Below are 26,313 nucleotides of genomic sequence, written 5' to 3'. Positions count from 1 at the left end.
GGGGAACGTGCGGAGGAAGGCTGGTGGCTGGTGAGGAGAGGGAGGGAGCCACTGCTGTGGGGGAGGGGGCGTGTCTCAAGAGGGAAGACGGGCAGCCTCCTCAGCGAGCTGTGGGAAGAGTGGGCTGGCTCCCGAGCTCAGTAAGGCCCCAGCCCGCTGGCCTCGCAGTGTGTGCACCCTTCTGAAATATTTGGAATAATTAGCAAGTGAAAGCAGCAAGTTAACCGGGGAATGCCAGGTTGGCCAGGAGCCAGCCTCGAGTGCAGGGAAAGAAAGGGGCTTGGGGGAAAAGGGGGTCCGTGGAGGCTGGGCAGGATTGTGTGGGACAGTGCCTCTGTTTGTGCCTGCCTGTGTGTGTGTGTGCACGTGTGTGTGCTCACGCGTGCTGGGGGAAGGAGCTGTGCTGGCAGGGCTAGGTGGGGGCCGGGGGTGGGGAGTGATGGGTTCCAGGCAAAGCTGGGGCGAGAGGGTTGAAAGGTGCCTGCTGAGTGTCACCCATTTCCTGTGCCTCAGTTTCCCCATCAGAACTCTGGTAGGTTGGTTCCCCACAGGCTGGAACCTGACGGTGGGAGAGTAGGGTCTAGGCACCCTGTCTTTCATCTTCCCTGGTGGCCTTCCTCACCCTCAGTCTGCATTGGAGGGAAGGTGCCAGGTGGGGTGATTGCACCCGAGGGTGGGAAGTAGGGGCCCTGGGGCTGGGGCCCTCTGACCTCACACCCTGTCCCTCCAGAAAGGGACCGAGGAAGGGAGGAGCTGGAGACAGGCCCAGGCGAGGACTGAAGGCAAGCCTGGGCAGGCCCCCGTGGTGGGGGAGTTGGGGGTGGTGGGGGAGTTGGGGGACGTGAACCGAGCCCTGGGCAAGCCCGGCCTTTGTGAGTCCCCAGGGCCAGGGAGGGAGCTGTGCCTCCTTTGCTGCTGCCCGCTGGGGACTACAGGTACTGTCTCCACACTGCACAGGTACAGGCGCTGGGGCCTGGCTGCAGGGGACCCCTCCCCAGGGCTGCCTCTCAGTCCTTGTCTCTGGGGACACAGAGGTCATGGGGAGGGCATCAGCTGGCACTCTGCAGGCCTTTGGTGCCCCCACCCCGTCTTCCTCCCAGCCCTTCCCCCTTGGCAGTGAAGCCCCCAAAAAAACTGGCCCCCACTTTCCCCCAAACAAATTTGCAAGCAGGTCCATTTAAAATTTTTTAAAAGCTTTATTTTTAAAAATGTTTTACTGTAAATAACTTTTCATGAAAAAGTTAAGTTGCCTCACGGGGCAGGAGGGTGGATGTGGGACACAGCCCAAGGGGCTCAGGGTGGAGCAAGGCACTCCCCTGCACAAGCACAGGCAGGGGGCTCAGGGTGATCCCCCGTTTCCTGGTCCCAGTGGTTCTAGCAAGCACCGCGTCCCTCCCAGTTAAGCCTCAGCTATAGCTACACTCACTAAATTAGTCTTTCTGTCCCCCCTTCCCTCTGCAGCTTGGCTGCTCCTGTCCCCAACCCTGCATAAAACCAACTCCCCGCTGCTCTCAGCCTCAAGTTGGGCTCAAAGATTAGGGATTTATACCTCTAGAGATGGGGCCAGAAGGCCCCAGAGGCCTTAGAAAATCTCCTGGCTCCACCCGGCACCCCGACCTCAGTTCAGTCTCCTCTCTCTGGCCCCCTTCCCCAGCTCCGCCCCACGTACTGCCGTACTGCCGGCCTGGCCCCAGGGAAGCTCGGCCGGGAGAGGCCCCTATGGGGTTAATTTGCAGTCACCTAATTAGCACTTGTTGTACCTGGGAACTTTCTCCGGATGGAGACCTGGGGAGGAGAGCCGGAGAGGGAGAAGTCTAGAGGCTGAGACGCTCTGGGGCGGACCCTGTACTGTGGCTTCCAGCCTGAGCAGGGACCCTCCAAGCTGCAGCTCTCAAAGTGAAGGGGCCCGAGTGTGTCCCTGGGGCCGGGAAGAAGTGGATCAATGAAACACTGTGTATGGGGGCTGGGGAGGGGAGGCAGCAATCCTGGTCCTAGGTCCCAGTTCTCAGCCACCTGGGCTGGAATCTGAGGACGGCCCGGGCTGCGGGCCCTGTGTCCTTGTGGGGTCAGCCTTGGGAGACCTGGCCCAGCCCCTGCCTGGGCAGTAGGGTTTCCATAGGCCTGCACTGGGGGGCAGTCTGGGCCCAGACGTGGGCGCTGTCCGGAGGGGGCGGGGCGGGGCCTGGTTTCTTACAAGAAGGCACCCACGCTGGCCCAGTCGTGCAGGTCGGTGGCCAGGGTGGCATCTCCGGCCTCAAAGAGGGGCTCCGGGGGGAGGCAGCTACTGCTGCTCTCATCCCAAGGGTGCTGCAGGAAGGACGTGGCCAGGAAGGTCTCGTCGAAGTCCAGGCTGTCGGCAGCCTGCTCCACTGAAGCCCCCCAGGTGGCTGGGCAGTCGATGTGGTGGCCGTGGACGGTGAGGTCCACGTCCCCGTGCGAGGCGGGGCTCATTGGTGGGCTCAGCTCCAGGGCCTCCAGCGAACCCAGCTCCCCACCCAGAGTGCCAGCGTCGAAGATGGCCTCCCAGTCAAAGTTGCCCTTGAGGGGTTCCAGCTCGCCCTGCTCCTCCTGGGTGAGCAGCAGGGTGCTGGGGGGCCGAGGGACCTTGGCCACCCGCTTGGGCAGTGGCTGTTTGCGCTTATGCCCGAGCCTGCCCTCACCTGCACCCCAGCCCGCCTCCCCGGTGGCCTCCTCGAACTCCCGCAGCAGCTGTTGGGCCTCAGTGTTCACGGTCAGCGGCCCGGCCCACGGGGCGGCGCTGGGCTCTTGCACGGCCTGGCGGGCGAAGGCTGGGTGGATGTGGACCGGGGGCAGCCGCCGCTTCTTGAAGGCCCCGCTCAGCAGCCGCTCTGCGTACTGAGGGTCGATGCGCCAGAAGCCCCCCTTGCCAGGCTCGTCCTTCTCCCGAGGCACCTTGATGAAGCACTTGTTCAGGGACAAGTTGTGGCGGATGGAATTCTGGACACAGGGAGAGAGGAGAGGAGAGTGGGTGAGTGGGCAGGGTTGGAGATAGGGGGCACCCAGTGCCAGTCCCCACAACCAGCTTCTCTCCAATGGGGGCCACTGGGAGGGATGGAGGGCAGCAGAGGCGCTGCTCAGACCAGGAGGCTCTGGGATACCAGCCACGGGGCACCGGGAGTGCTGTCGGGGGTTTTTGTTCCCTGTTGCCAGGATATCTGCCTGCTCAGTCATCCGAGCCCTGAGCTGCAGGATGGCTCTCAGTGCCACCCTGTCCTGCCCTCCCTCCCCTCCCCTGCCGCTTGCAGCCTCTGGCCAAAGGCCTCGGCTCCCCCAGGGCCTGGACGGCCATCTCCTCTCTGCCTGGGCCTGGCTGGCCTTCTCTGTTTGTGAAGTGAGTGAGTGGGTGTGAGTGTGTGTATGTGTGTGTGTGTGGGGGGGGTGTGTGGAATCTGATGATTTTCCTTGTTTGTAGAGCCGGCCGCTGGCCTGGGCCCTCACTCCCCCGCCACCCCAACACTCCCCTCCTCCCATTCCAGGCTCTGAGGCCGAGGTTGATTATTACCCGGCCAAGAGGGCCAAGGGCATAGCGCTCATTCCTGGGGCCTCTCAGGCTTGGGGTAGGGTGGCAGGGGGTCTCTGCTTTCTCACCAAGGTTACAAATGGTACTGCCCCCCGGGTCAGAGCCCAAGCAAATGTGGAACATCTTGGAACTGCGATCCTGTGGCCTGTGACACAGGGAGTGATCCGCGCATCCTGGGTCTCTGTCTCCAAGAGGCAGATGATCAAAGATGCTGATGGTCAAATATGCTCAGGGCAAGGTGTGCCCAGCCTCCCATCACTACCCTGCTTTGTTCATGCCTGCGTGCACAGTCCCAACCACGTTGGGGAACAGGGGTCTGGGGCTTGGACGGTGGGGCCGGCAGGTGGATAGTGCCCCCTAGCAAGACTGGGATGTTTACATGGCGGCCTGGGCCCCTTGGCTGCTCTGTGCCAGGTTCTGGAGACTTGGAACATGAAGCCAGTGTGGGAGGCACAGCCCCTGTGGAAAGCACCTGGCTCAGGTAATTGTCCCCCCAGGGAGGTTCATGAGAAGGGTGGGGAGGGGAGTGGTGGCAGGAAACCAGGGAGGGTTTGGGGTGGGGGCTGGGACAACAGCTTTAGGAAGGACCCACAGCCCTTCCATGGGGACACAGCTGGCCTTCACACCCCAGAGCACAGCCCCTCTCGCCTCCCTGTCCTCCTCCAGCCAACTGAAACCAGGCAGGATGTAGAGCCTGTTTCCGATTCCAGTCCGGCCCTGACAAACTGGCCTGGAGCAGGGTCGTGTCTAGGAATTCTAGGACTTGGGACAAAAATGTGTCCCTCAGTCCATCAACCTCCCTCTAGGGGGCCAGCGTCCAAACATAGTTTAGCCCTGGTCTTTGGACTGGGCCTGCTGGATGGGTGATAAGTTCTTTCCACTTCAACCTCAAATTCAACACCCCTAAAGCCCTCTGAACATCCGCCCTCCTTCCTCTCTGAAGTCAGAGTGGGGGCAGTTCCAAGCACTGGGCTCCCTAGAGGTCCTTCCTCGACGGCCTTCCTCCCTCGGGCCCTGGCTTGATGGCGGCGCCTGCGGATCTGGATCCGCAATGCCAGTCCAGCCTGCGAGAGCGTGGGCCAGGCTGGAGGGCCTCCCCTACCTGCCAAGTGGGATCAGCGTGGCGGAAGTAGCAGAAGTTGTCCGTGATCCACTTGTAGATGGCCGACAGGGTGATCTTGGTGGCCTTGCTGGCCTGCATGGCCATGCAGATGAGCGTGGCGTATGAGTAGGGCGGCTTCACGTGCGGGTTGGTGGCATAGTCCACGTCGTCGGGAGGCGGGGCCTGCAGCCCCGGGGGCGCGCTCCGCGACGTGCACGACGACGTGGGCTTGCCGGGCGTGTGCGGCTGCCCCAGGCAGGCGGGGTCGGCCGCCAGGGGAGACCCCGGCGCGGCCGAGCCTGGCACCTGGTGGTAGCCGTGGGGGTCGGTGCCCCCCGAGGGCAGGGCTGGAGCCTTGGCGTTGAGAATAGAGAATTCCTGCAGCCACTGCAGGCTGGTCAGGCTGTCATCCAGAGCGTCGGGCTCCTCCAGGCCGCCCTCCGGCCCGGGCTCCTCCGCCGCCCCTGCCCCCGAGAGGCGTAGCCAGCTCTCCGCCATATCTGCGGGGACTCTCCGAGGGGGCGGTCAACATCCACGAGCCGAGCCGAGGGTGGCCGGCCGAGCTCTCTGGCCCGCTGACGCCCGCGGCTCGAGTTACACAGTCTCCCGGAAGAGCGCTTCCATCCCGCGACCCGGGGGTCGCTTCCTCCGAATTGAATGAGGTGCCTGCGGGGACCATAGCGGGAACTGAGCCCTCTTCCCCTATCCCCGACGAGAGAGTGTGCGCAAGGAGTTGGGGGAGGGGCTCCTCTAAAATTGTCCCCGCAGCTGGGGAGGATCTTGTACTGCCTTAGTCTGGGAAACAGAAGCTGTGCCCGGTGGTCCAGCCTCCGCAGGGTCTGCCTGGCTCTTCCTCTTTGATGTTTTAGAGGAGACTTAATTAGCCAAACGAGGGAAGAGTGTAAGGGACATCCGAAGCCATTCTCTTCTCCCCAAGAGTGGGAAATCAACCCCTCTCCCCTCCCTCCATAACAAATGGAAACGGGGCGAGGAAGCCCAGGAGGGCAGTATCTTTGAAAAGGGCTGTTAGGATGAGGGAGCAAGGGGAAGGAAGGAAGGAAACAGGATAGAGAGTTGTAGGGACGCGGGAAGTGAGTGTCCCCCAAACTTCTCTGATGTCGTCCCCCGGGCCCGCCACTTACAGACGCCCTCCCTTTCCGCGGCCGGCAGACCACCCCGTCCCTTACCTGGCTCAGAGCGCAGCACGGGCCAAAGGAATGTTCTGGAAGAAGTTCCTCCCACTCCCTGCGGCTCTCTGACACCCCACCCCCAGCTCGATGGCCCAGCCAGCAGTCCTTGTCGCCCCCACGCCCGACGGCGCCTCTCTGAACGCCAGAGGCCGGGGGACCGGCATTAAGTAGCAGCTCCGAAGGCTTCTCCTGCTGCTATGGCGACGCTCCGCCCCTATAAACAGCTTCCGCTTCTGCCATTGGTCAGTGTGTCTCCAAGGGGACCGCGGGTTCTTAACACTCTCTCTGGCGGTAACTCTCTTCGAACTCCCTCCTCCTGCCGCCTTCTCCCGCGCCACGCAGCCCCCTACCCGCCACCCGGTCCCGGCTCCAAACATTCCCGCGCAAGGGCCCCGCGCAGGGTTCTGAGAGGCGCGCGGTTCGGCGCTCCAGCCGGCGCCCCGGGAGCCCCGGGTGAGCCGTCCGCTGCGGGAACCTCACTCCCGCCCTACCCCCCTACCCTCCCACCCTCCCGTCTAGGCTGCTCTGAGGTGTAGACGGCTCCTGGGACGCAGCCTGGGCGCGCGGAGGCCAAGGCTGGGAGCGGCTTAGACTCGGGGACCGCGTGCTTGGGGTTTTCCTTTCCTCTCTGGGTTGTGAGTGGCACTTAGGCACGTTTCTGCGGCCTATCCCAGTCTCCCGACCCTGATTGTCGAGTGGTGCCCGCAGGCAGGTCTGACTCTCCGATGCCACCTGCCGCTTAGGTCCGCAGACGCCCCCATGGCAGGTAGGGTAATCATTCTTCCTGGTAAGCGCTCCCTCCCAACCCCATCCTCAGCAAGGTTCCCAGAAGTGGACATCCCAGGAGCTTCTTCCAAGTGTCCCTCCCTCCCTTCCAGATAGTCGAGGAAGCTGAGTCACTGAGTGGTACCCAGAAAAGCCATGCCCTTGCCAAATTCTCCTACCAGGATCATTTGCTCCGTTAATTTCACTAGCCTTTAAGTGATGAGGAGCAACAGCGGACTGTAGTCCGCTCTCCTCCCTTCTCCCAGCCTCCCTCCAGTCACCAGCTTTCCTGCTCTTCAATTATTGAGCAGCTGCAGTTGGAAGTTCTCCGGTTTAAGGGCGGGGGGAGGGGGTGGGGGTTGGGGGGAGGGCTCCTTACCACACCTTTGCACAGGAGCTGTGACCAGGCCAGCAGTCAACTCCCATCCAGAAACATGTCTTTCCCTATCCCTTGTCCTAGTTCACTCCTTCATATCCAGCTTGTCTTGAGGAAAAATAATAAAGAGTGCTGGAGAAAGTGAGACAGAAACTTTCACAAATAAGCCAGCTGCGCAGTTAACGGCTCTCCTTCCCCTGTCAACAGTTTTATTCATTTTTAAGAATCATGCAGCAATCCATAAATGTTGCATCCTTGACGTCCCCACTGTAGTGTGCCCACAAGTGTACTCCAGGGGGGTGAGGGGTACACAGATGGCACGACAGGACACGCAGACTCCCACATACTAGGTGTGCAGATCCTAAAGCAAAGTGAGAAACCAGCATGCCGAGATCAGGTGGACAGGACACAAACTCTTCCCAGGTGAGATGGCTTACAGTGTGTGGATCTGTGCCCAGGCGATGCCCCAGCGTGGGCATGACCCCTGGGGGGATGGGACTGGGTAGGAGAAGGAAAAAGGACTCCATGAGGAGGCCAGGGTCATGGCACCACTCAGAAGTGAGCTCACAGGTGAGTTCAGACCCGAGCATGGCAGGAAGGAACCGCAAACTCAGGGGAGTCTGTGGCTTCGTGGGAGAAGCCAGGCCCTGTCACAGGTTCTCTGGGTCACCTGCTTACAACATGATGGTCTCCAGATGATGGCTGGGGTATTTGCCCTGTTCCCTGACCAGGCTGAAGACCAGCCTGTCTGGATGAGCTATTTCTAGGAATCTTTTTATCCCCACCTTTGGTCGGACCATGTGGCATGCAGGGTCTTAGTTCCCAGACCAAGGATCGAACCTGCACCCCCTGCAGTGGAAGTGCAGAGTCTTAACCACTAGAGCACCAGGGAAAGTTTTACTTGCCAAAGAGCTAAATGAGAGCAGAGAGGTGGGGGGCTTGGGGAGAGAGCAGGAACTGTCTGAGAACAGGCATGAAGAGCCATTTCTCACCCAGGTCAGTCTTGGTTATGGAGCCAAGGCCTTGAGGAATCTCTCTGAGCTTCTTCCTTGGAGAAGGCAGACCCTCCAGAAGGGGTGAAGACAATGGCTTCCTCTTAGGGTTCCTGGCCGCTGTGGCTACTGTTTACCTGCCTCTCTTTCATCTCAAGTAACAGCACATTGTAAATACTACCTGCCGGGAGAGCAGGTGGGTCTGAATGCCACCACCCCAGGCTCAGGGAGGTCCCATTCCCTAATGTTTCTGGGGCTCAAACTTCAGGGAAATCAGTAAGTGGGGTTATTGCTCATATCTTAAATAAGATAGGGGCCATACGAATGTTTTGGGGCCTGAAAAAAAAAAAAAAAGTGGGGCCTGAAACAGCAGAGTCTGCTGCAGGATTTCAGAGAAGGTGAACGTGAGAAACTCAAGACAGAGGCAGAGATTCAGGCTTGGCTTGTGTAGTGTCTGTTGGGACTACAGGCCTCCCCATCCCCCAGAGCAGGATGTGACCCACAGCCACCAGTGTGCGGGTCACCACCCGCCTGGCAGCGCCAGAAAACTACACAGAAGCTTTGAAAGGTCCTCTGGGCACTGAGCTCGCCTCAAGGCCTTGGGGAGGACCTGAAAAGTTCTTCGAGGGCCACAATACCAACTATTAATTCAGGTCATCGCGGTGGACGCATCCTAGGGCTCTGTCAATCACACCTCTGCCTCACAAACTGTTGGATCCAGCTTTGCTTCCCAGTCTCAGGCTCCACTGAACAACGACCTCTTCCAAAACCCGGCAGACAGCACATCTATCTGAGAGCGGGAGGAATCCACTGCCGACACCAGTGTTGAGACAGGAACAGCCCACAGCTTGCGGTCTGACCTTGCTGTTTCAGCGTGTCAGTTGTATGTCCTACACAGGACTGGGGTGGGGTGGACACATGGTTTGAACAATACCTCTAAATCTCTCATGAGCCTATGGAAGGTAGTACCTCCCCCATCAGGCTCAGCAGACCTGGGGGGGAGGCAGGGGAGGACAATGGGTGGGGGGAAGCCCCCTGGACTACCCCTGGCCCCAGCTCAGCCCTTTCCCCAACCTCCTTTGGGGCTCCTGGGCACCAGTTGAGAATCACCGCTCCACCCCTCTCGCAATCTGTTTCATCAACTATTTAAGAAAAGGGGGTGGAGATGGCTACAGTGGGGATAAGAAGGCCACTTGACAGGGCGGTAGTGATGAAATGTGATACCACACGACAGCTCCTAACACGTGCCTGGCACAGAGAAGGGGTCAAACTGTTTTTGCGCTGTCACCTTAGGATGGAGTCCCAGGCCTTCTTGAGTGCACCTGATCATAAATAACCCTCCGGAAGGGAGCCATGTAACTAAGGGATTCTCAGATTCAAGCACGATTTAGCCTCCTTCCTAAGCAGACAGACACATGAGGCACTGCCTCTGCCACCAGAAAGAAGAAAGAACTGTTTTCCCAACCAACCTTCCAGTGGTTGCCACTGTTTCCTGTCCTGGAGAAAGGAGCTCCTAACACTTTCTGAGGGGGAACTCCACTTCTAGTGCAATATGGCTTTCCCTTTTTGCAGGAGTCATCCCCCAACCCCCTACCCCAAACTGGAGGTTTCAGATTGGTCATGATGTCCCAGAGACCAGAAAACACCAGGTGTTTGTAAGGAAGTCACGCAAACTCCGAGTCCTCCTGGTCTACCCGCCTAAGGAGACAAAGATGCACGAGAGACAAGTGGTCCACGGGCCTCAGCTCCACCTGAAGGTCAAGATTTGGTGGAAACGTTTGCAAATAGTCTCTGCAGAGGTCTCAGGAGCTGCAGTTCATCCCGTGGCTTTGCAGCAAGGAGGCTTCTGGTCCCTTCTGAGAGGGGAAGGATCATGACTGCGGAAGAAGGCTGGGAGAAGGAGCAGGCGCCCTCAAGCATCCAGCTTCCACGTGGGTCTAAAGAGTCTCCACGTGTCTTGCTGAGGATGCCCAGCAGGTCAGCGGTGCAGTGAGGCCAGGAAGGGATGCGAGGACAGGAGGGAGGCCCTGGCACACAGGCCGTGGTTCTCAGACGGCCAGAGGCCCCCACACGCAGGGCCTGTCCTCGGGGTCCTCCAGGCTTTCAGAGGACAAGCGCCGGCGCTGCGTGTTCCGACGACTTACCACGTTGTCATCGGCCTGCCAGGCACCTGAGAAGAGAAAAGCAAGGTTACTCGAGCTGGACCTCCAAATCGGTCCAGATGGTGTCCCCAGCAGGGCAGCCTGGGAGTTCAGCACGAAAACTGGCAGGCTGCCCATGACTTGGAGCTCCCACGGTGTGCCAACCACAGCACATGAGGAATCAGGAGCAGTGGTGCCCACTGGGCCAGGGACAGTCACGGACACTGGGGCCCGCAATGGCGGGACACATGGATGGTCCCTGTTTTGTGGGACCTTGCCCTAGGACCCACATTTGTATCTTTATTTGGTCTTAAAGTTTGCTTCAGTGTTACCGCAGACAAGGAAAAGAAACTGGGTCTAGCTGAGATTTTCGTGAGGCAGGAGGAAGTGGACGGGAGGGAGAAGAATGTGTTAATTTGGGCCCAGAGTTGATGTTTGCTGTGGGGGCCAGGGTGGAGCAGGAAGTGCTTGGCTGCCCAGAGGGTGCCAGGGACTGAATGGCATGGGGGAGGACAGTGCAATAGCCATTCCTCTCTTTCTGCAAACAGCCCGCTGAGGTCTGCTATCAGCTGGTGCCATCAAGCCCAGGAGGTATCAGCCCCAGAGCCGTGGGGTCTCGCAAGTACCATCCTCTAAACTCATCATCCTGTCCCCAGTCCACGGCTCCTGCTTGAGAAGCTGCCCACGCTGGGAACGTCCACACCCCTGGACTGGGGCTTCTCTCTCCTTTGTGCTGTGTATCCAGTCACGACCTCTGGCTTGTTCACCCTCTGCTGCTATTTAGTCGCGAAATCATGTCCCAGTCGTTGCGACCCCAGACACTGTAGCCACCAGGCTCCTCTGTCCATGGAATTTTCAGACAAGAATATCGGGGCAGGTTGCCATTTCCCTCTCCAAGGGATCTTTCCAACCCAGGGATCATCAAACCCAGGTCTCCCACTTGGCAGGAAGGATTCTTTACCGCTGAGCCACCAAGCAAGTGCTGTTCACTCTCTAGTCATGTCTAAATCTGTAAAACTGGGTACACCCCCAACTTGTAACATACTGACTGTGTGACCCTGGGCAGGTCATTGTACTTGGAGTTCCAGTTTTCCCGTCTATCAGATGGAAGTGAGTACTTAGCCCCCAGAGTTGCTGGGAGAGGTAAGCGAGGTGACACGGCAGAGTGCTGAGCAGGGTGCCTGACTCTTAGAATGTGCTCGACAACCAGGCCCGCCCCCAGCCTTGTTCAGGTTCATCTCCCCCCAGCAGTCCTCCAGCCCACAAACTGGCTCCATCTATTCATTCCCTCCAGTGCAGCAAGAAACTCCTTTCAGTGGAGAGGAGGAAGCCCTAACCCCCTGGGGTTGGGGAAAGTCGTCCAACCTCTGGTCTGAGAACCTCTGAGCCATCTCTCCCAGCCTGTCCCACACGGCCCCCCAGCCAAAGAGGGTCCAGCATGTGCCGACTTGCTCCCCCAGGGCCTGTACCACTGCCCCCCTCCTCATGCCGTGAAAATCGCTGAATCCTTGAATTCCTCCATTGCACTGTGACCTTCTCCTGGGCGGAGCCAAGAGGCACACCCGGCCCAGCAGGGGGCTCATTCTGAGGACAGAGCCCATGACCCTGGACTAGGGGCCTGAGGCTCAGTATATTCTCCTGTCGACGGAGGCCACTCATGAGGGTCTGGGGTCAGCCTTCGGTTAGGCCAGCCCAAGACACGAAACCCTTTAATGGCAGAAACACTAGGATTAAGTGGGTAGAAAGTGAGTATTTCGCATAAATGTCCAGTTGCAATCATCCATCCTAAACCTCTTATACTACCCTGCAGAGGTGGACCCCGGGCCAGAGGAGTCCGTGGGACAGAGAACTGTTAGGTATCTCTCGCAGCCAGACAGAATGTGGGAGTCCCTATTCCCTGGGGGCACCACAGTCTGGTACCCCTCTAAGGATGGCCCTCTAAGTGTGATGGCATGACAAGTAAGCCAGATCGCCCTTCTAAGTTAAGAACCCCCAGAGAGAGTGAGTTGTTTGTTCAAGTATATAATTTGGTAGAACTCATACCTATTCCTCAATGTTTAGGGGGCAGGACTCCAGAACGGTGGCTGTTTGGTGGGAAAGACCAAAAGCAAATGGTAAACGAGAGAGAAGACACAGAGACACACACGCATGTACAAAGTCAAACGCCTCCACTACACGGCTACCACCACGGGCTGCCAGGTCTGAATGCCTGAGTCCTTGCTACCAACGCCACCGGTCCAGTTCCTGAGCCAGGGCGCACACGTGGCTCCTTCTGAAACCACCTCAAGACCCAGACCTGAAGCCTCTGTGCTCCTGGGCTTCGTGACAGTACCCTTTCTTCTCAAAAGGGCCCCTGCTGGACCCACGGCCAAACCCTGCTGCTGCTCGGCTCCTCCTGTTCAGAGGGAGAGCCTGGGTGCAGCAGGTAAGCCATTCTGTCCAGCCCTCAGCCAGAAAAGGGAGCCTGGAGATTCAGGATCTTTCAGCAGGGGTAGAAAAAGGTGCTTCTCGCGCAATTCCATCCTGGGGACTCAGAAATGGGAGAGTGGAGAGACCTCTAGAGGCAGATTTGAGAAGCACATCCAGGGTGCTTTTGCACACCCCTTCCTGTCTCTGAAAGTGTTAGTCACTCAGTCATGCCCAACTCTTTTCGATCCCATGGACTGTAGCCCACCAGGCTCCTCTGTCCATGGCATTCTCCGGGCAAGGATACTGAAGTGGGTTGACATTCCCTTCTCCGGGGGATCTTCCCAACCCAGGGATCGAACTCCAGTCTCCTGCATTGTAGGCAGATTCCTTACTGTCTGAGCCATCTTCCTGTCTCTGCCCAGCCACTAATTAAATGCGAGGGCTGTAACAGCTCCGACCATCCTGTAGAGTCTCTCCAGGAAAAGCGGATGTTCATTTCAATTTTCCCTGAGTATCTGGGAAGTGTAGCCCTTGCTAGTATTGTCCTAGTCTTGGGTTATTTCAGGTCTCCATAAGTACTTGTTTTCTTTTTTTCTGGTCATGCTGCATGGTTTGGGGGGTCTTCGTTCCCTAGTCAGGGATCGAACCTGGGCCATGGCAGTAAAAGTGCCAAGTCCTAACTACTGGACCGCCAGGGGATTCCCTCCATAAGTATTTTACATTTCCTTGGTGATGCCCACTCCTGTACAATGCAGTCATTTAAAAACATTTGTATTTCCACTAAACCAAATTATCCTTGCTTTCCCCCATCACTCCCCAGAGCCTTTGCACAGAACTGTCACCAGTCCCCTGACTACTATCCTGCCACCTGTGTGATACGCCATCATGTTCCTTGCAATCACATCTGCCTAGCACGCATTCTAATCTGCTCACCACCTACCCCTCTCAACTCAGATTTCCTCCCTTTGGGAATCTTTCAGAACAACCTCAGAACATACCAATATTCTCACACTCTGCTTTAGTTTTAGGGTCCAAGAAGATCCAGAAGCTTCTTAGAGAAAGAGGGGCTGGATTGACACAGGTACTCTCTGAGCATCACTCCCACATGGGTGATGAGAGCGGGGAGGATAGGGACGTGAGTGGTCCTCGCCACCAGCTGGGGATCCTGGCAGAGCACGTGTGTGGCTGGGGGCAGTGGGCCATGGGATGTTCCCCGGGCTCTGCTGCTCGTGGGCCCTCCGTGAAGGGACTGACATCCTTGTAGAGAGGGAGACAGAGTGCCTGAGAAGCTGTCCTGGCAGCTAAGCCAGGCTGCAGTACCTCAGCCATAGGATGGAACTCCGAACTTCCAGCTGAGTGTGACGAAGCCTGTCTATTCCATGGGACCTACCAAAGTGGGTACTTCTGTCATTAACCCGACAGATCCTTCCAGAGCGTTCCCCAGCACTTTGGTACCAGTGTGATGCTAACAGTGGAACTGGAGAAACACTTACTGAGAGAGCAGATGTACTTGCCCTCTCCCACGAGAGCCTTTGAGACCTCCGGGTGAGGCTGCGTAGGGACCCCCTCGAGCACATGCCTGGGACCAGAGCAGCCACCCCAGGCATGTGCTTTCACATCTGGCCTGAACGGTGAACTCGGTTTAATCTGAGAATGGCTGGCTCCCAAGATCACCATAAGGAATCCCAGGTCTCACCCACCTCCTGCAAGCCCAGAGTGGAACAAAGATCCACCAGCAGGCTGGCCACAGGGAGGTAGGGAGAGGAAGAAGCAGACAGAATGGGATCAGTTTCCACCAGCACGGTCGGCTGAAACAATCCCCACCCTCTGCGAAAAAATGAGGGTGGGAAGGGGGGTCCCCAGGGGGGAGCAAGAACCTAGATTTCTCTTAAAGCCCAGTGGGCACAGCTGCTACAGACACAGGGCAGAGTGAGGGGATGTCATCTTCCCCAGAGTGAAAGTGTTAAATCACTCAGTCATGTTTGACTGTGATCCCATGGACTCTCCAGGCTCTGTCCATGGGATTCTCCAGGCAATAATACTGGAGTGGGTAAGCCATGCCCTTCTCCAGGGGATCTTCCCGACCCAGGGATCGCACCTGGGTCTCCTGCATTGTGGGCAGATTCTTTACCATCTGAGCCACCAGGGAACCCCTGGTCATCTTCCCCAGCTACTGACCAAAACAAATTCTTCCTGTAACCCTTGCCCCGGACACATCCACACTTTTGTGGAACAGGGATTCATCTATTCTCACAATTTTTTTTTTCTTGAAAAAATCCCAGCATGTGGAATATAGGCCCTTGCCAGTTAAGAATGGAAGCCCCAGCGAAGCCCCTTGGGTGTGCGCACGCCCAGCAAGCTCGGGGCACGAGTGAACATGAACTTTCACAGTCTGGATAACATAAATGAGTTTCAAAACAAACAAACCGGACAGACAGACTTACAAATTTGGCAAAAAGACATGAGAAACACATGGACAGACAGAAGCCAGGTAAGGAGCGGGAAGGCAGGAACGAAGTGGACCTTGGGCCCCAGCCGCTCCCGGCACAGACTTGGCAGGGTCAGCGCTAAGTGGGGAGGCGTCTCTGGGAATTATGGCTTCCCCTGCCGCAAGCCTGCGCAGGGCCAGAGGGGTGAGGACCTGGGTCTTCTGCAGGCTGATGGAGAGTGGCAACCACAGGAGGCTGTCCCTCCAGCCCCTAGCCACGTCGCCGAGCTAGTAAAGCACTGGACCCACGACAAAGACGTGGCTGTCCTGAAGCGAAGGAAGTCTTCGTTTCAGGGCACTTTAAAAGATTACAGAACCACGCAATGTGAAGGCAATCTCTGCCGTGAACCCAGGAGAGGCAATTTCAACCTAGTTCACTGGGCAAGATGTGGCTTTAGAGGCCTGCTGGTGGAGCCCTTGGTAAGCAAGGACCAGAGGGACCTCAGTGCCTGGAGTGTGACTGACAGGTGGGCTTCTCTGTGAGAATGTATCACAGATTCAGTTTAGCGTCGTGGGAACACGTCAGGGGCACCCTGATGGCCCTGGGAGAGGGCCAATTGAGTTAAGGCTCCAGGGAGAGGAGGCACCCTCCACCCCTGATCTCTCCTCTGGGATCCACGTCCAGTGAGCATAAGGCAACTGGTGGTCACCCAGGCTCTGGGTCACAGAGCCACTCGCTCATCTATGAAACGCTGACTCTCAAATTCCTCTCTGATCCTAATGATCCACGGTCCTCTGGGGAGTTGTAAATTCCCTTTTCAAGGGCTCAGGGCTCTCTGAGACTTTCTCACAGAGGTGATGTCTGCCTCCCATGCTGCTGATAGAAGCAAGACGTGGCCCCCTGCCACGGGATCTGTAAGATTGTGATGCATGCGCCCCATCAGGACAAATTGGAAGAAATGGGAGGGATTTTTGCCCCTTTTCTTCGTGCCTTAACAGTCTCGCTCAGAGCAGGGGTCTCTCTTTGCTCAAGGACTCTCCTTTCAGCAACTGGCTTCCAGCATCTTAGCAAAGCCCGTGCCTTCTTGCAGGAACTCCAGGGCAGGAGGTGGGTGTTCCAGGGTCAGAGCAGGGGTGCGAGCAGGGGAGGGAGCGTCTCCCACCAAGTTCATGTTCAGCAGACTGCCACTCACCGGGTAAGCAGACCTCAGAGCACAGCTTATTGTCCAGTGCTTTCACGCTGGCGATGTCAAAGTCATTGTTATTGTCACACTCCATACCTAGAAATGCGCATGTCCTCTGGCCTGTAACGGAGTTAAGGCAGTTAGAGAGGGGCTGGCTGTGTTTTTTCTCTGCTTTGCTGTCCTTAAAATAAAAGTCTTAAAGATGGAGACAAAAAAAAAAAACCATATCATATGTTAAAAAAAAAGACAGTAATTAAGTGGGTAAAGAGTGGACAAAAAAGGAATTAAATAGTTTGTGTTCTCCTGTCCTGCTGTTTCTTTAACAGGCTCCTTTCCAGCCTTTGTTCCTGGGAAGTCAGACCCTGGGGAGGGCTGCAGGATGTGGGCCCAGGCCCAGAGCAGGACTAAGTCAGGCTGGGAAGAGCTGGGGGGAGCCACCGGGGAAGCGATTCTGCCTCTGGCCCGTGACTGTGGGTTTGTATAGGGTGTGTTTATGACCACAAGGCTCTGCGAAATGACTAATACATAAAACAGCAATTAAAGCTCTTCGGTTCCACAATTTTGCCCGTCAAATCAAAGAACTGCTTAGTTCACAAAATTACAATTTATTTTCTGATGAGGCTTAATTTGTTGTTCTGAGTATGTTTTAAGGCAGCAGTCCCCAACCTTTTCACCACCAGGGACTGGTTTCCCGGAAGACAGTTTTTCCACATACCAGAGGGTGGTGGGGGATGGTTTCAGGATGATTCCAGCTCATTACATTTATCGTGCACTTTATTTCTATTATGATTACATCAGCTGCACCTCAGATCATCAGGCATTAGACGCTGGAAGTTGGGGACCCCTGTTCTAAGGGACTGACTGGAAACCTACAGTCATGTAAGACAGGGACAGTTTTAGATGTTATTTTTTTTCAAGACTCTCCCCTCTTTTTTTTTTCTTGGTGGAAGGGACAGGAAGAAACATACAGCTACCGTGCTGGGCTCTGGAATGTCAGGCAGAAACCACTTGCTGCCCTGCACTTTCCAGAAGCTAATATTAACTGCCAGGGCGACAATCACAATGGGGAACTCAACCCTCAAGACATCAACTGCAGCGCCCAAACCCCACTCGGCTGGCGCACGGAGGCGCAGTCTGGTTCACCACACTGCTCCTCCCTGGCTCCCCGGCCAGGTGGGAGCGGTCCGGTGTGCCTGCGCCTCCCCGACGGCACCCCACCCCCGGCAATGGCCAGCACCAAAGCAGAAGCGACTAGCGTGACACCTGCGTCCAGGCTGGGATCCAGGTCTGCTTTGGAGGTCGCCCTTCTGAGGAGGCGCCTCAGAGCAGTGGAGGGAAGAGACACTGCTCCCTGGGGCGCCAGGTCCTCCCCTCCCAGGTGGGAGTCCCAGCCCCGTCGGATCCTGCTTCCCTGCTCTGCCTGTAGGTCCTCTCTAGGCTTACTAGAAACAAAATTCTTCCCCCTGAAGATATGATTGACCTTATTTACTAAACAGAAAGAGTCGCAGATGTAGAAAGCAAACTTATGGTTGGGAGGGGGAAGAGGAGGAGGGCTAAATTGCGAGTTTGGGATTGACATATACACACTGCTATATGTAAAACAGCTAATAAGGGCCTGCTGTATATGGCAGGGCACTCTACTCAATACTGGGTAATGATCTATGTGGGAAAAGAATCTAAAAAAGAGTGGTTGTACCTATATGTATGTATGTATATAATAAAACATTATACATAATACTTACAATATTATATAATGTATATATATATATATATAATGGATTCATTTTGCCATATAGCAGAAACCAACACATTGTAAACTACTCCAACTGAGAAAAAAAAAAAACACCAGGTATAATTGAGGCCTAAATGACAGTAAAGAGAGTCTGCCCAATAGCCTACGAACACTGGCCTGCCCTGAGCTGCCGAAGTCTCTGCTGCAGCCTTCACTGTGCCCACTGCTGCCAAGGCCCTGCTGCTACTGTAACAACAGCCCTTTCCTTCACTAAAGCAAAACCAGACCTACTGCCTGCAGTCCTTCCCACCAAGCGATGGAAACTGCCCTCTGCTGCTGCTAGAGCTCAGCTCCAGGGCTGCCCGACCAGCTCCATGAGACTCGGCTGAGAAGCTGAAGCAGGAAGGAAGGTGAAGGAAGCTGCCCAAGAAGCTTCAGAATCTACTCCACATAGACAGAGAACCACCAAAATGATATCTTCTGCAGCCTTGGCTCGGGGGCCTGGAAAAAGCTGGGAAGGCCCCTGAGGTCCTCGGATACCCTGCTGGATTTCTGCTGTTTCATCAAGCAAATTTTTGCTGTTCCACCCAGTCACACCAGTGCCCCTTTCTGTACCGTTTAGCGAATACCCAGGAAAGAAATGTGGTAACAGGGAGCCAAAGACCAGGCCTTTTACCATCTTCCCGTGTGGGCGATGCGTCCTCTTCCTCTAGAACATCGTTCCCCTAGGACGGAAGGAAGGCGCTATGAGTCCAGAAAGCAGTGACACAAGTGTACCGAGTGGCTGAAAACAGCGCTAGCCACCCTCCTGGTCTCTGTGCGTTTCCCATCCATGTGAGACGGCTCGGAGGCCCAGCAGAGGCAGATTTTGCCTGGCAAGACAGGATCAGCCTGTAGGGACCAGGTCTGAGGCACGTTACAGATAGATCCTAGGACTCAAGAATAGCCTAGGTAATAGTTTAGCTCACACTGTCTCTCTAAGGTGGATGTCAAAGTTGTGAATTGAAAAAGCAAACTGTGAGACCAAAGCACTTTCAGAAATTCCTTAGGATCCCAAACCTTGTCCAGATATGTCTTTGAGAACTTGTGGCTCAAAAAAAAGTTCTGGCGGCCTCACTGTGAGCCAGGTGCTCCTATATGGCCCCACAGCTGGGTCTGAGCACTTCTCATGCTAAATTACAATCCTGACTCCTCCACCGGATGGAGCTCCTGGATGGGTGGAGTGGGTGACAGGCAGGCAAAAGCCACGTCACGTGGTCGGTGTCCCCCAAGTGCCAGGAAGCACCCGTGAGCCGGCTGTCCCAGGTGAATACTAAGTGAATGGAGGACAAACATCCTCTCGAGGGTCTGGCCTGGAAGACTTCCCTCTAGAACTCTCTCCACGTCTGTTACATTGAGACTAGTGCCCTCGCTAATTGGGCAATCCTTCGGCTCTGCACCTGCCTCTTAACAGGCTTCTTCCAGAACAGCTCCCATCCCATTCGCACCCTCTGCCAGCACCGAAGGCCCCTAGACTTCCCCGCACCACCACCGTCCTCCGCCTGGCTGTTACCTCTGCGTCCTGCTCCTCGGCGGCTAGGCCCATGAAGTTGCAGTCTGGAGATGCCGCGGGCGTCACCTGCAGAAGAGCGGCAAAAATCAAGGTGCAGACACCACCTTGTAAGCTGCCAGGCAAGCTTACCTCCCCAGCTCGCCTGGCAGCAAGCCCAAACCAATCCTCAGGACAGAAGTGGTGCCAAATCAACGATCAGATATGAGGGTGTCTTCGACTTAAGGACGCGGTACCCTGTTTTCTGGGCTCCCTTCCCGAGCACTGGGGAGGCTTTCTGATCTCCCTGGCAGACCCTGGACTGAGCTGCTTGGGATGAGCCTGCAGAACCAGAGCTCTGCAGATGGCAAGGGCCATCCCGCACCCCCCGCTTACCTCTTCTTCATCTGAGGGGGTCCTGCTGGCGGCCCGGGGGGAGGGGAGGGCCTCCCCCTCCTCTTCCGTGCCAGGGGCGATGTAGGAGCCGGACATGGAGGAGACGGTGTCGGTGCTGATCTGGGAGTGCTGGCTCTGGGAGGACACCATGGACATGACCGACTGGGCCAGGCTGCTGCTGGCAGGGTCTTTGGAGACAGGAGTTGGGGAGGGGGGGAGGAGATGGAGGTCATACATAGCTGCCATGAGCCGACTGGGAGCAGGGTTCTCTCCCCGCACCCGGGGGCCATGAGGACCATGGCAGCCTGGCCTTGCCCTCACCAAACAGGGTTTAGATTTAAGGTTTGCCAAGGTTTGGCTCCTTTACGCTTTAAGTTTAAATTTTTTCTTTTTGGCCACGCAGTGGGCCACGGAGGATCCTAGGTCCCCGACCAGGGATCAAACCTGAGCCCCCGGCATTGGAAGCTCGGAGTCTGAATCACTGGACCCCAGGGAAGTCCTTATCCTTTACATTTTAGAGCTCTGAACTCAACCTCAGGAGTGAGGGATTTGCTTTTCCCTGTTACGATGTTAAAAGAAACCTTACCACAGCAGGACTGGGAGCAAGATACCTGCCTTCCCCCTAGCTGGGTGGCAAGACCACCCTCTCATTTCAAGACACTGAGTCCCGCTTCCCTCTCAGGTTGGGCCCTACTTGGTGTGGCCGCTGAGGTATCACTTGGCTGCTTCCCCAGTCCATCCCGGAGGAAATACTAGAAGTGCCATGGACTCCCGCCCTCCTCAGGTACCTTCTGGGGAGGAAATCGTGGAGGAGAGCGGGGTTCCCGTGCAGGACGACTGATCAATAGCTCCTGACGATGACAGGGTCAGGTTCTCACTTTCTGGGGTGACACCACATTCCTGGGGAGAGGCAGAGTTGGAGGGAAGGGGTCAGGGCAGGGGACCCGGGCGAGGATGGTGGGGGGTGACATGCGAGGCAGAGCCGGTTTCTCCTCTGTCATCACTCTCTGCAGCCCTGATCTGGGCTGGCTGGCTGTCTCCCCGGGGAGGTGCGAGCGCCTCCTGCCCGAGGCCCAGCACCTGCTGGAGCCACACAAAGACAGCAGCTCAGATGACCCAGGTCAGCTAGCAGCTGTGACACGGGAACACCCCAGGCTTCCCCAGGATTACAAACAGCTTTCCTTCTGAAGGGGAAGAACACAAAACCAGTCAAGGCCCTGGAGCCCCCCTGGGCTTCTCCTCTGGGATGGGGGGGTTGGTTCCAGCTCGATGGATCTAACATAAACACAATCTCCCTCCCCAGCCTGCACCGGCCCCCCACCCCCACCCCGCCATCCGTCACCTGGGCTGGTAACCTCAGTCCACCCCGGGCAGATGCAAAGGTCTGTTGGTACTCTCTCCTCCAGGTATTCTTTTCTTAAACTGTAGTTCAGGCATCCCCCCTGCCTAGCTCTGTCTGTCTCCTGCCTGATCCTGTTTGCACACCTCTGCCGGGGGGAACTGGTGGGGCCAAGTTCCCGCTGTACCACTGGCCTTCTCAGGGCCCCCATTTCTGCTCCGTGCTCCACGTGTACCGTCCCTGCGACCAGGAATGTTTCTCTCGCCTTTCTGTTCAATGTCTGAGAAATTCTGCCCCTGCAGTGGAGGTGCAGAGTCCTAACCACCTGACAGCCCGGGAATTCTCCACGGACCACTTTTTTGTGCGTGTGGCCCATTTTAAAAGTCTTTATTGAATTTGTTACGATATTGTTTCTGTTTTATGTTTTGGGTTTTGGGCCACAAGGCAGGTGGAATCTTAGCTCCCTGACCAGAGATCGAACCTGCACCCCCTGCATTGGAAGGCAAAGTCATAACCACTGGACTGCCAGGGAGGTCCCACCATGGACCACTTTTTAAAGTGAGCATCCCCGCTCCTAGCCTCAACCCTCCCTTACCTGATCAGTGGTACCACCTGCCACATACACTTTGACTGTCTTTGACTGTCCTGAGTGTCCACCCCACCCCGACTGTCAAGCCTATAATAAGCACCACGAGGGCAGGACTTTAGTGTCTCTCCACCGCTGCTATTCTTAGCACAGAGGATCACGACTGGTCAGATACACAGGCCCCATACTTTGTTGAAAGAATGAGTCTACTGACACCTTTGCTGCATCTCAGAGGGTGTTCAGAAGGTGTCTGATGAGTGAATGAGAGCAGATGGACCGGAAGAGGCCAGCAGGCAGGAAGGAAAGGACCCAGAGTCCAAAACCCAACAAGGATGGCGCATATATTACCTCTCTGAGATGCTGGCCTGACGGTCTCTGAGACAGCTGCGTTTCAGATTCACTGCAGGAACGCTCATCGTCCTCTTCGGGCAGCACGGAAGAATTCTGGGAGATGGACCTGCGTGAGGCCGGAGGGAGAAACAGCTGCAGCCAATGCCCACTTAAAGAATGGAACTCGCCTGCACCCCCATCAACTAGAAGTCAGAGGGCCATGGGGGCAACTGCAGGGAACTCACCTCGTAGGAAGGAGTAGAGACGTGGGAAAAGGCACCGAGGGGTCTGAGACCTCTTCTGGGTGTCAGAAAAATCTGAGTTTTCCCTTTTGCTCCTTCAAATAGTTGTGTCTGAACTTGGGGGAAACCACTGACATTTTTAGGGTTTCAGTATTTTCATCTGTAAAATACCCTCCTTTCTTCTTTCAGGGAAACTTATATTATGACTTGTGCCTGTGCACGCACGCTCAGTCATGGCTGACTCGGCCATGCCATGGACTGTAAGCCTGCCCGGCTCCTCTGTCCCTGGAATTTTCTAGGCAAGAATACTGGAATGGGTTGCTATTTCCTCCTCCAGGGAATCTTCCCCACTCAGGGATTGAACCCATGTCTCCTGCACTGCAGGCATATTCTTTACCACCATGCCAGCTGGGAAGCTCCATGACTTGTGCCAAGGTGGATGTAAATACTTAAGAAATACAGATCACAAGGCTCCTTCAGTCCTCAGACTAAGTGACGCTCCCCAGGGAGGCTCCCATAGATGACCCTAACAATGTCATCTTCCCTATACTTTATACCCTCCTCCCGAAACAGAACTTGTAAGTTTTATCCGTCTGGATCCGCCTAAGGACCCATGTACCATCTTATTTTCCTCTCCTAAGGGATGGGATAACTCCCCCTCAGGCGTTGTTAGCCCAGGTCTCCAGTGAAACGAGCAGCTCTGGCAACAGGCCAGAGGGTCTAGGCCGCCCCTGGGGCCCAGGTTTGGAGTTGAGCACGGAGGAGCGGAAGGATGGACCGAAAGCATCAGGTCAAGGACTCCAGGGCCAACGCTGTCGCTCGCCACCTACTCACTTGGAGAGACTCTTTTTGAGCTTGAGTCCCTGGCTGCCGCAGTCGGAGAGGCGGTCGAGGGGGGAGAAGGTGCGGACGGGAGGCAGGTGGCCGTCGCTGCCGTAGGAAGGCAGCATTCCTGAGAGGTGTCGGTCTCCGAGCACGTGGAGTGGGGGGACCGCTGGGGATGGGGTGAGGGGCCCATTGAGGGCCTCCAGAAGAGACACCACCTCATAGCCTGGCGGAATGTTCTCTGAGGACTAGGGGAATCAGAGACAGGTTGACAAATTGATTAGATACTTTTCATTTTATGGGAGGAGTGTGTTTCTTCCTCTGTGGTGGAAAAATGCTTTCTTTTATATCTAGTCTGGGGGTTCTGCCAAGAAAAGCGTCTCTATTAGAGGCAGAAGAAAGAGAAAATATCAGAGAACCACATGTGCCGAGACTCTACTCATACATGAGCTGCTTCTTAATAATGTTTATTTTTTGATTATAATAGAAATATGTGTTCTTTACGGGAAATTTGGAAAACATCTAAAAATGGAAAGAAAAAAATAACTGAGTCACCCAACTGATAGCTTTCGTCAGCCTTCTAGTGTATTTTCCTCTAATTTTTTTTCCTCTGTACTGTTTACACAGTTGTGATCAATCTGTAAATAATAATTTTATACCAAGCTTATTTCACAGAACATAATATTTTCATTCACCTGTGTCCCTTTTCATAGATACCATACCTTTCCTAATTCTTCCACTGGTGGTGGCAAGTTAATTGCATCCATTTCCCGCTGTAAGCAGCATGTTGATGCACATCTGTTCACTTATTATGCACACATCTCTTTTTTTCAGATCATTTTCTGGGTATTAAATTCTAAGACCTTAGATTACCAAGTCCAAAGGTTCTTTTTTTTTTTCCCGTCAATTATTAATTTTATTAAATCTTCACTCTATCACACACCTTTTTTATTTTTATAAAGCCATTTTAACATTTAATTTTATTTGTATTATTATTTTTTGGCTGTGCCGTGCAGCAGGCAGGATCTTCGTTCCACAACCAGATCAAACCAGCAGCCGCTGCATTGGAAGCACGGAGTCCTAACAACTGGACCACCAGGGAAATCCCCAGGTACAAATGTTTTTCAAGGCTCTTGATACATATAGCTGTTTGTTTTTTTACAGTGAACTTTCTAGGTATACTCCTATAAGCAGGACAGAATACCTATTTTAATTGCTTCTTGGACAGCATGAGGTTATCTTTAAAAAAGGAAGTTTCTTAATTTGAAAGGTGAAAAATGGTCTCTCATTTTAACCAGCATGTTGTTGATTTTTAATGTGGTTGACTTAAAATTTTAATGTGTTTGATCATTAACCAGCTATGTTTCCTGTTTTGAGAAATTTTTTTATACTATCTTTGCCCATTTATCTATTGTTTCATTCAGGTGAGTTATTCTAGAGATCCTAGCCTTTCCTCTGACTACATTTTGTTGTGCCTACATTTTTTTCTTTATAGGATTTATTGATTGTGTTTTAATTTGGGCCATCTTTTACATATCTAAAGTTTAAAGTTTCTTATGTGATAAAATCTACATGTTCTTTTTTTGGGTTGTTTTCAGGCTTAGAGAACCCCCATCCATAGTCAACTGAAGACTCATCTGTAAAGTATTCTGGGTTTTTAAGGCTTGGTTTGCTTTGCCTTTAGGGTAGTTAACTAGTTCCTCCACCTGGAATTCATGATCTGATTAGGCGTGAAGTGCTAAACTAACTGATTTTTCTTCCCTAAATAGCTACCTAATCATTCCAGTACCACTTACTGAATAATTAATAATTAATCTCTTCCACTCACACATTAACCTAAAGACAAGACCTTCTAGTCTGTAACTACAAAGCTCGGAAGCTTTGCACCATCACTTACACTACGAGACCAAGGTGAATTATTTCATCTACTTGGTTCCTAGTATCTGAAGCCATAAAACGGAGTAAAGAAAAAGAGTCACCTCTGAGGATTCAGATAAAAATAGTAAGTTGAATCTAAACCTCAAACAATCATCCTCTTGTTTCTGCCTGGGGGCGTTCCAGAACTGACCCCACCTCCGGAGTGAAACAGCAAGCCGCTGGTTCTAGGGATGGTAAATATTAACTGGACACTGAGCTCCCAAGGTGGCAAGGGGAGGTTTTAATGATCAGAACATCATTTTCCACTGCACTATAGGCTGGTTCTAACACAATGCGATCTCGGCCAGCTTACTCAATACTTCAGAGTGCCAAGATTCACTTACTTGCTGCCAAGCCACATGAAGGACAGAAGGTGGGGGAAAAAAAAAAAAGGCCCAACTTACAGAATGCTCTTCTGAGTCAGACGTCTGGGATGAGAGGATAGGGTTGAAGCTGGCTGGGGACAGGGGGCCCAGTTTTTTCCTCATGGCTCGGATTTGGAGCAGTGCCCGGAAGGCTGTGAAGAGGGAAACAGGTCATCAGGACATGGGGGAGTCAGGAGGGACTAGAGCCTCCACGGAAGCCAGCCCGGCTGGGGGGCGGGGTGACCTGGGGGGCCCAGCGGGGCCTCGGGGGGCTTACGCAGTCGGCAGATAGGGCAGTTGTTGGCTTGGTAGCGAAGGGTGTCGGCGCAGGTGTTACACAGGCAGAGGTGGCGACAGGGCAGGATCAGCGTGTCCCGCACGTCGGAGAGACACACCACGCACTCGGCACTGTTATCGCTAACCTCGTCCTCAGCCACCTGTCGGGGGCGGGGGGGGCAGACAGCCAGTGTCACAAAGACTCTCATGACCCATGGTTTATTTTATTATTCATCTGTTTGTTTCATGCGGATCAGTTTTAAAGTCTTCACTGAATCTGTTACAATAGTGCCTCTGTTTTTTTATTTTTATATTCTGGTTTTTTCACTGCAAGGCATGTGGGATCTTAGCCTCCTGACCAGGGATTGAACCTGCAACCCCTTTGTTGGTAGGCAAAGTCTCAACCGATGGACCCCCAGGGAAATCCCCCATGGTTTAGAAGGCAGCTCGCCTGCAGAGCTGAGACAAGTCCTGTGAACAGAATCTTGCACCTGCATTGAACTTCATGGTTTACCAAGTGCATGTGCACGCCCAGTTTCACTTTCGGCAACTGTGTGTGCCAAGCTCCTCCTCTGGAGCTGAGATCTGGTCCTCTCCATCAGTCAGAGCTAAAGGAGCCCAGAAGGCCACACAGGGGAGGGGGCAGCGA

At 54.8% G+C, this 26,313-nt stretch overlaps 2 protein-coding genes across 6 annotated transcripts in view; both read right to left on the bottom strand.

Annotated features, from left to right (window-relative positions):
* Positions 1–1,176: 1,176 nt before the first annotated feature.
* On the bottom strand, positions 1,177–6,122 carry FOXJ1 (forkhead box J1). 2 transcript variants are annotated; one of them, XM_005221165.5, is made up of 3 exons: positions 5,831–6,122; positions 4,644–5,309; positions 1,177–2,958 (listed from the first exon to the last, which is right to left on the bottom strand). In XM_005221165.5, the coding sequence occupies exons 2-3, from the start codon at positions 5,139–5,141 to the stop codon at positions 2,191–2,193; spliced, it is 1,266 nt and encodes a 421-aa protein (XP_005221222.1). In that variant the 5' UTR covers positions 5,142–5,309; positions 5,831–6,122; the 3' UTR covers positions 1,177–2,190. The 2 variants fall into 2 exon arrangements, with proteins under 2 accessions (XP_005221222.1, NP_001179005.1); NM_001192076.1 differs by lacking the exon at positions 5,831–6,122 and having other exon boundaries at positions 1,972–2,958; positions 4,644–5,141.
* A 1,031-nt stretch (positions 6,123–7,153) lies between these two features.
* Positions 7,154–26,313, bottom strand: part of RNF157 (ring finger protein 157) — a 74,962-nt gene continuing 55,802 nt past the window's right edge. For 2 of the 4 annotated variants that reach the window (XM_024979846.2, XM_059877862.1), the window contains 10 exons: positions 25,666–25,825; positions 25,428–25,540; positions 23,116–23,354; positions 22,058–22,166; positions 20,573–20,684; positions 19,785–19,972; positions 19,413–19,478; positions 18,537–18,585; positions 16,138–16,248; positions 7,154–10,136 (listed from right to left, as the gene is read on the bottom strand). In XM_024979846.2, coding sequence (XP_024835614.1) covers positions 10,015–10,136; positions 16,138–16,248; positions 18,537–18,585; positions 19,413–19,478; positions 19,785–19,972; positions 20,573–20,684; positions 22,058–22,166; positions 23,116–23,354; positions 25,428–25,540; positions 25,666–25,825 — 1,269 coding nt within the window. In that variant the 3' untranslated portion in view covers positions 7,154–10,014. Of the gene's footprint in view, positions 10,137–12,150; positions 12,192–16,137; positions 16,249–18,536; positions 18,586–19,412; positions 19,479–19,784; positions 19,973–20,572; positions 20,685–22,057; positions 22,167–23,115; positions 23,355–25,427; positions 25,541–25,665; positions 25,826–26,313 lie in introns of all 4 variants that reach the window. The other 2 variants (XM_024979845.2, NM_001205618.2) reach the window with 2 other exon arrangements.

Source organism: Bos taurus, chromosome 19 (genome assembly GCF_002263795.3).
Source record: "Bos taurus isolate L1 Dominette 01449 registration number 42190680 breed Hereford chromosome 19, ARS-UCD2.0, whole genome shotgun sequence".
In the NCBI taxonomy this organism is placed as follows: Eukaryota; Metazoa; Chordata; class Mammalia; order Artiodactyla; family Bovidae; genus Bos; species Bos taurus.
Note: the sequence above shows the minus strand (reverse complement) of the source record. Positions and strands in the feature narration are given on the sequence as shown.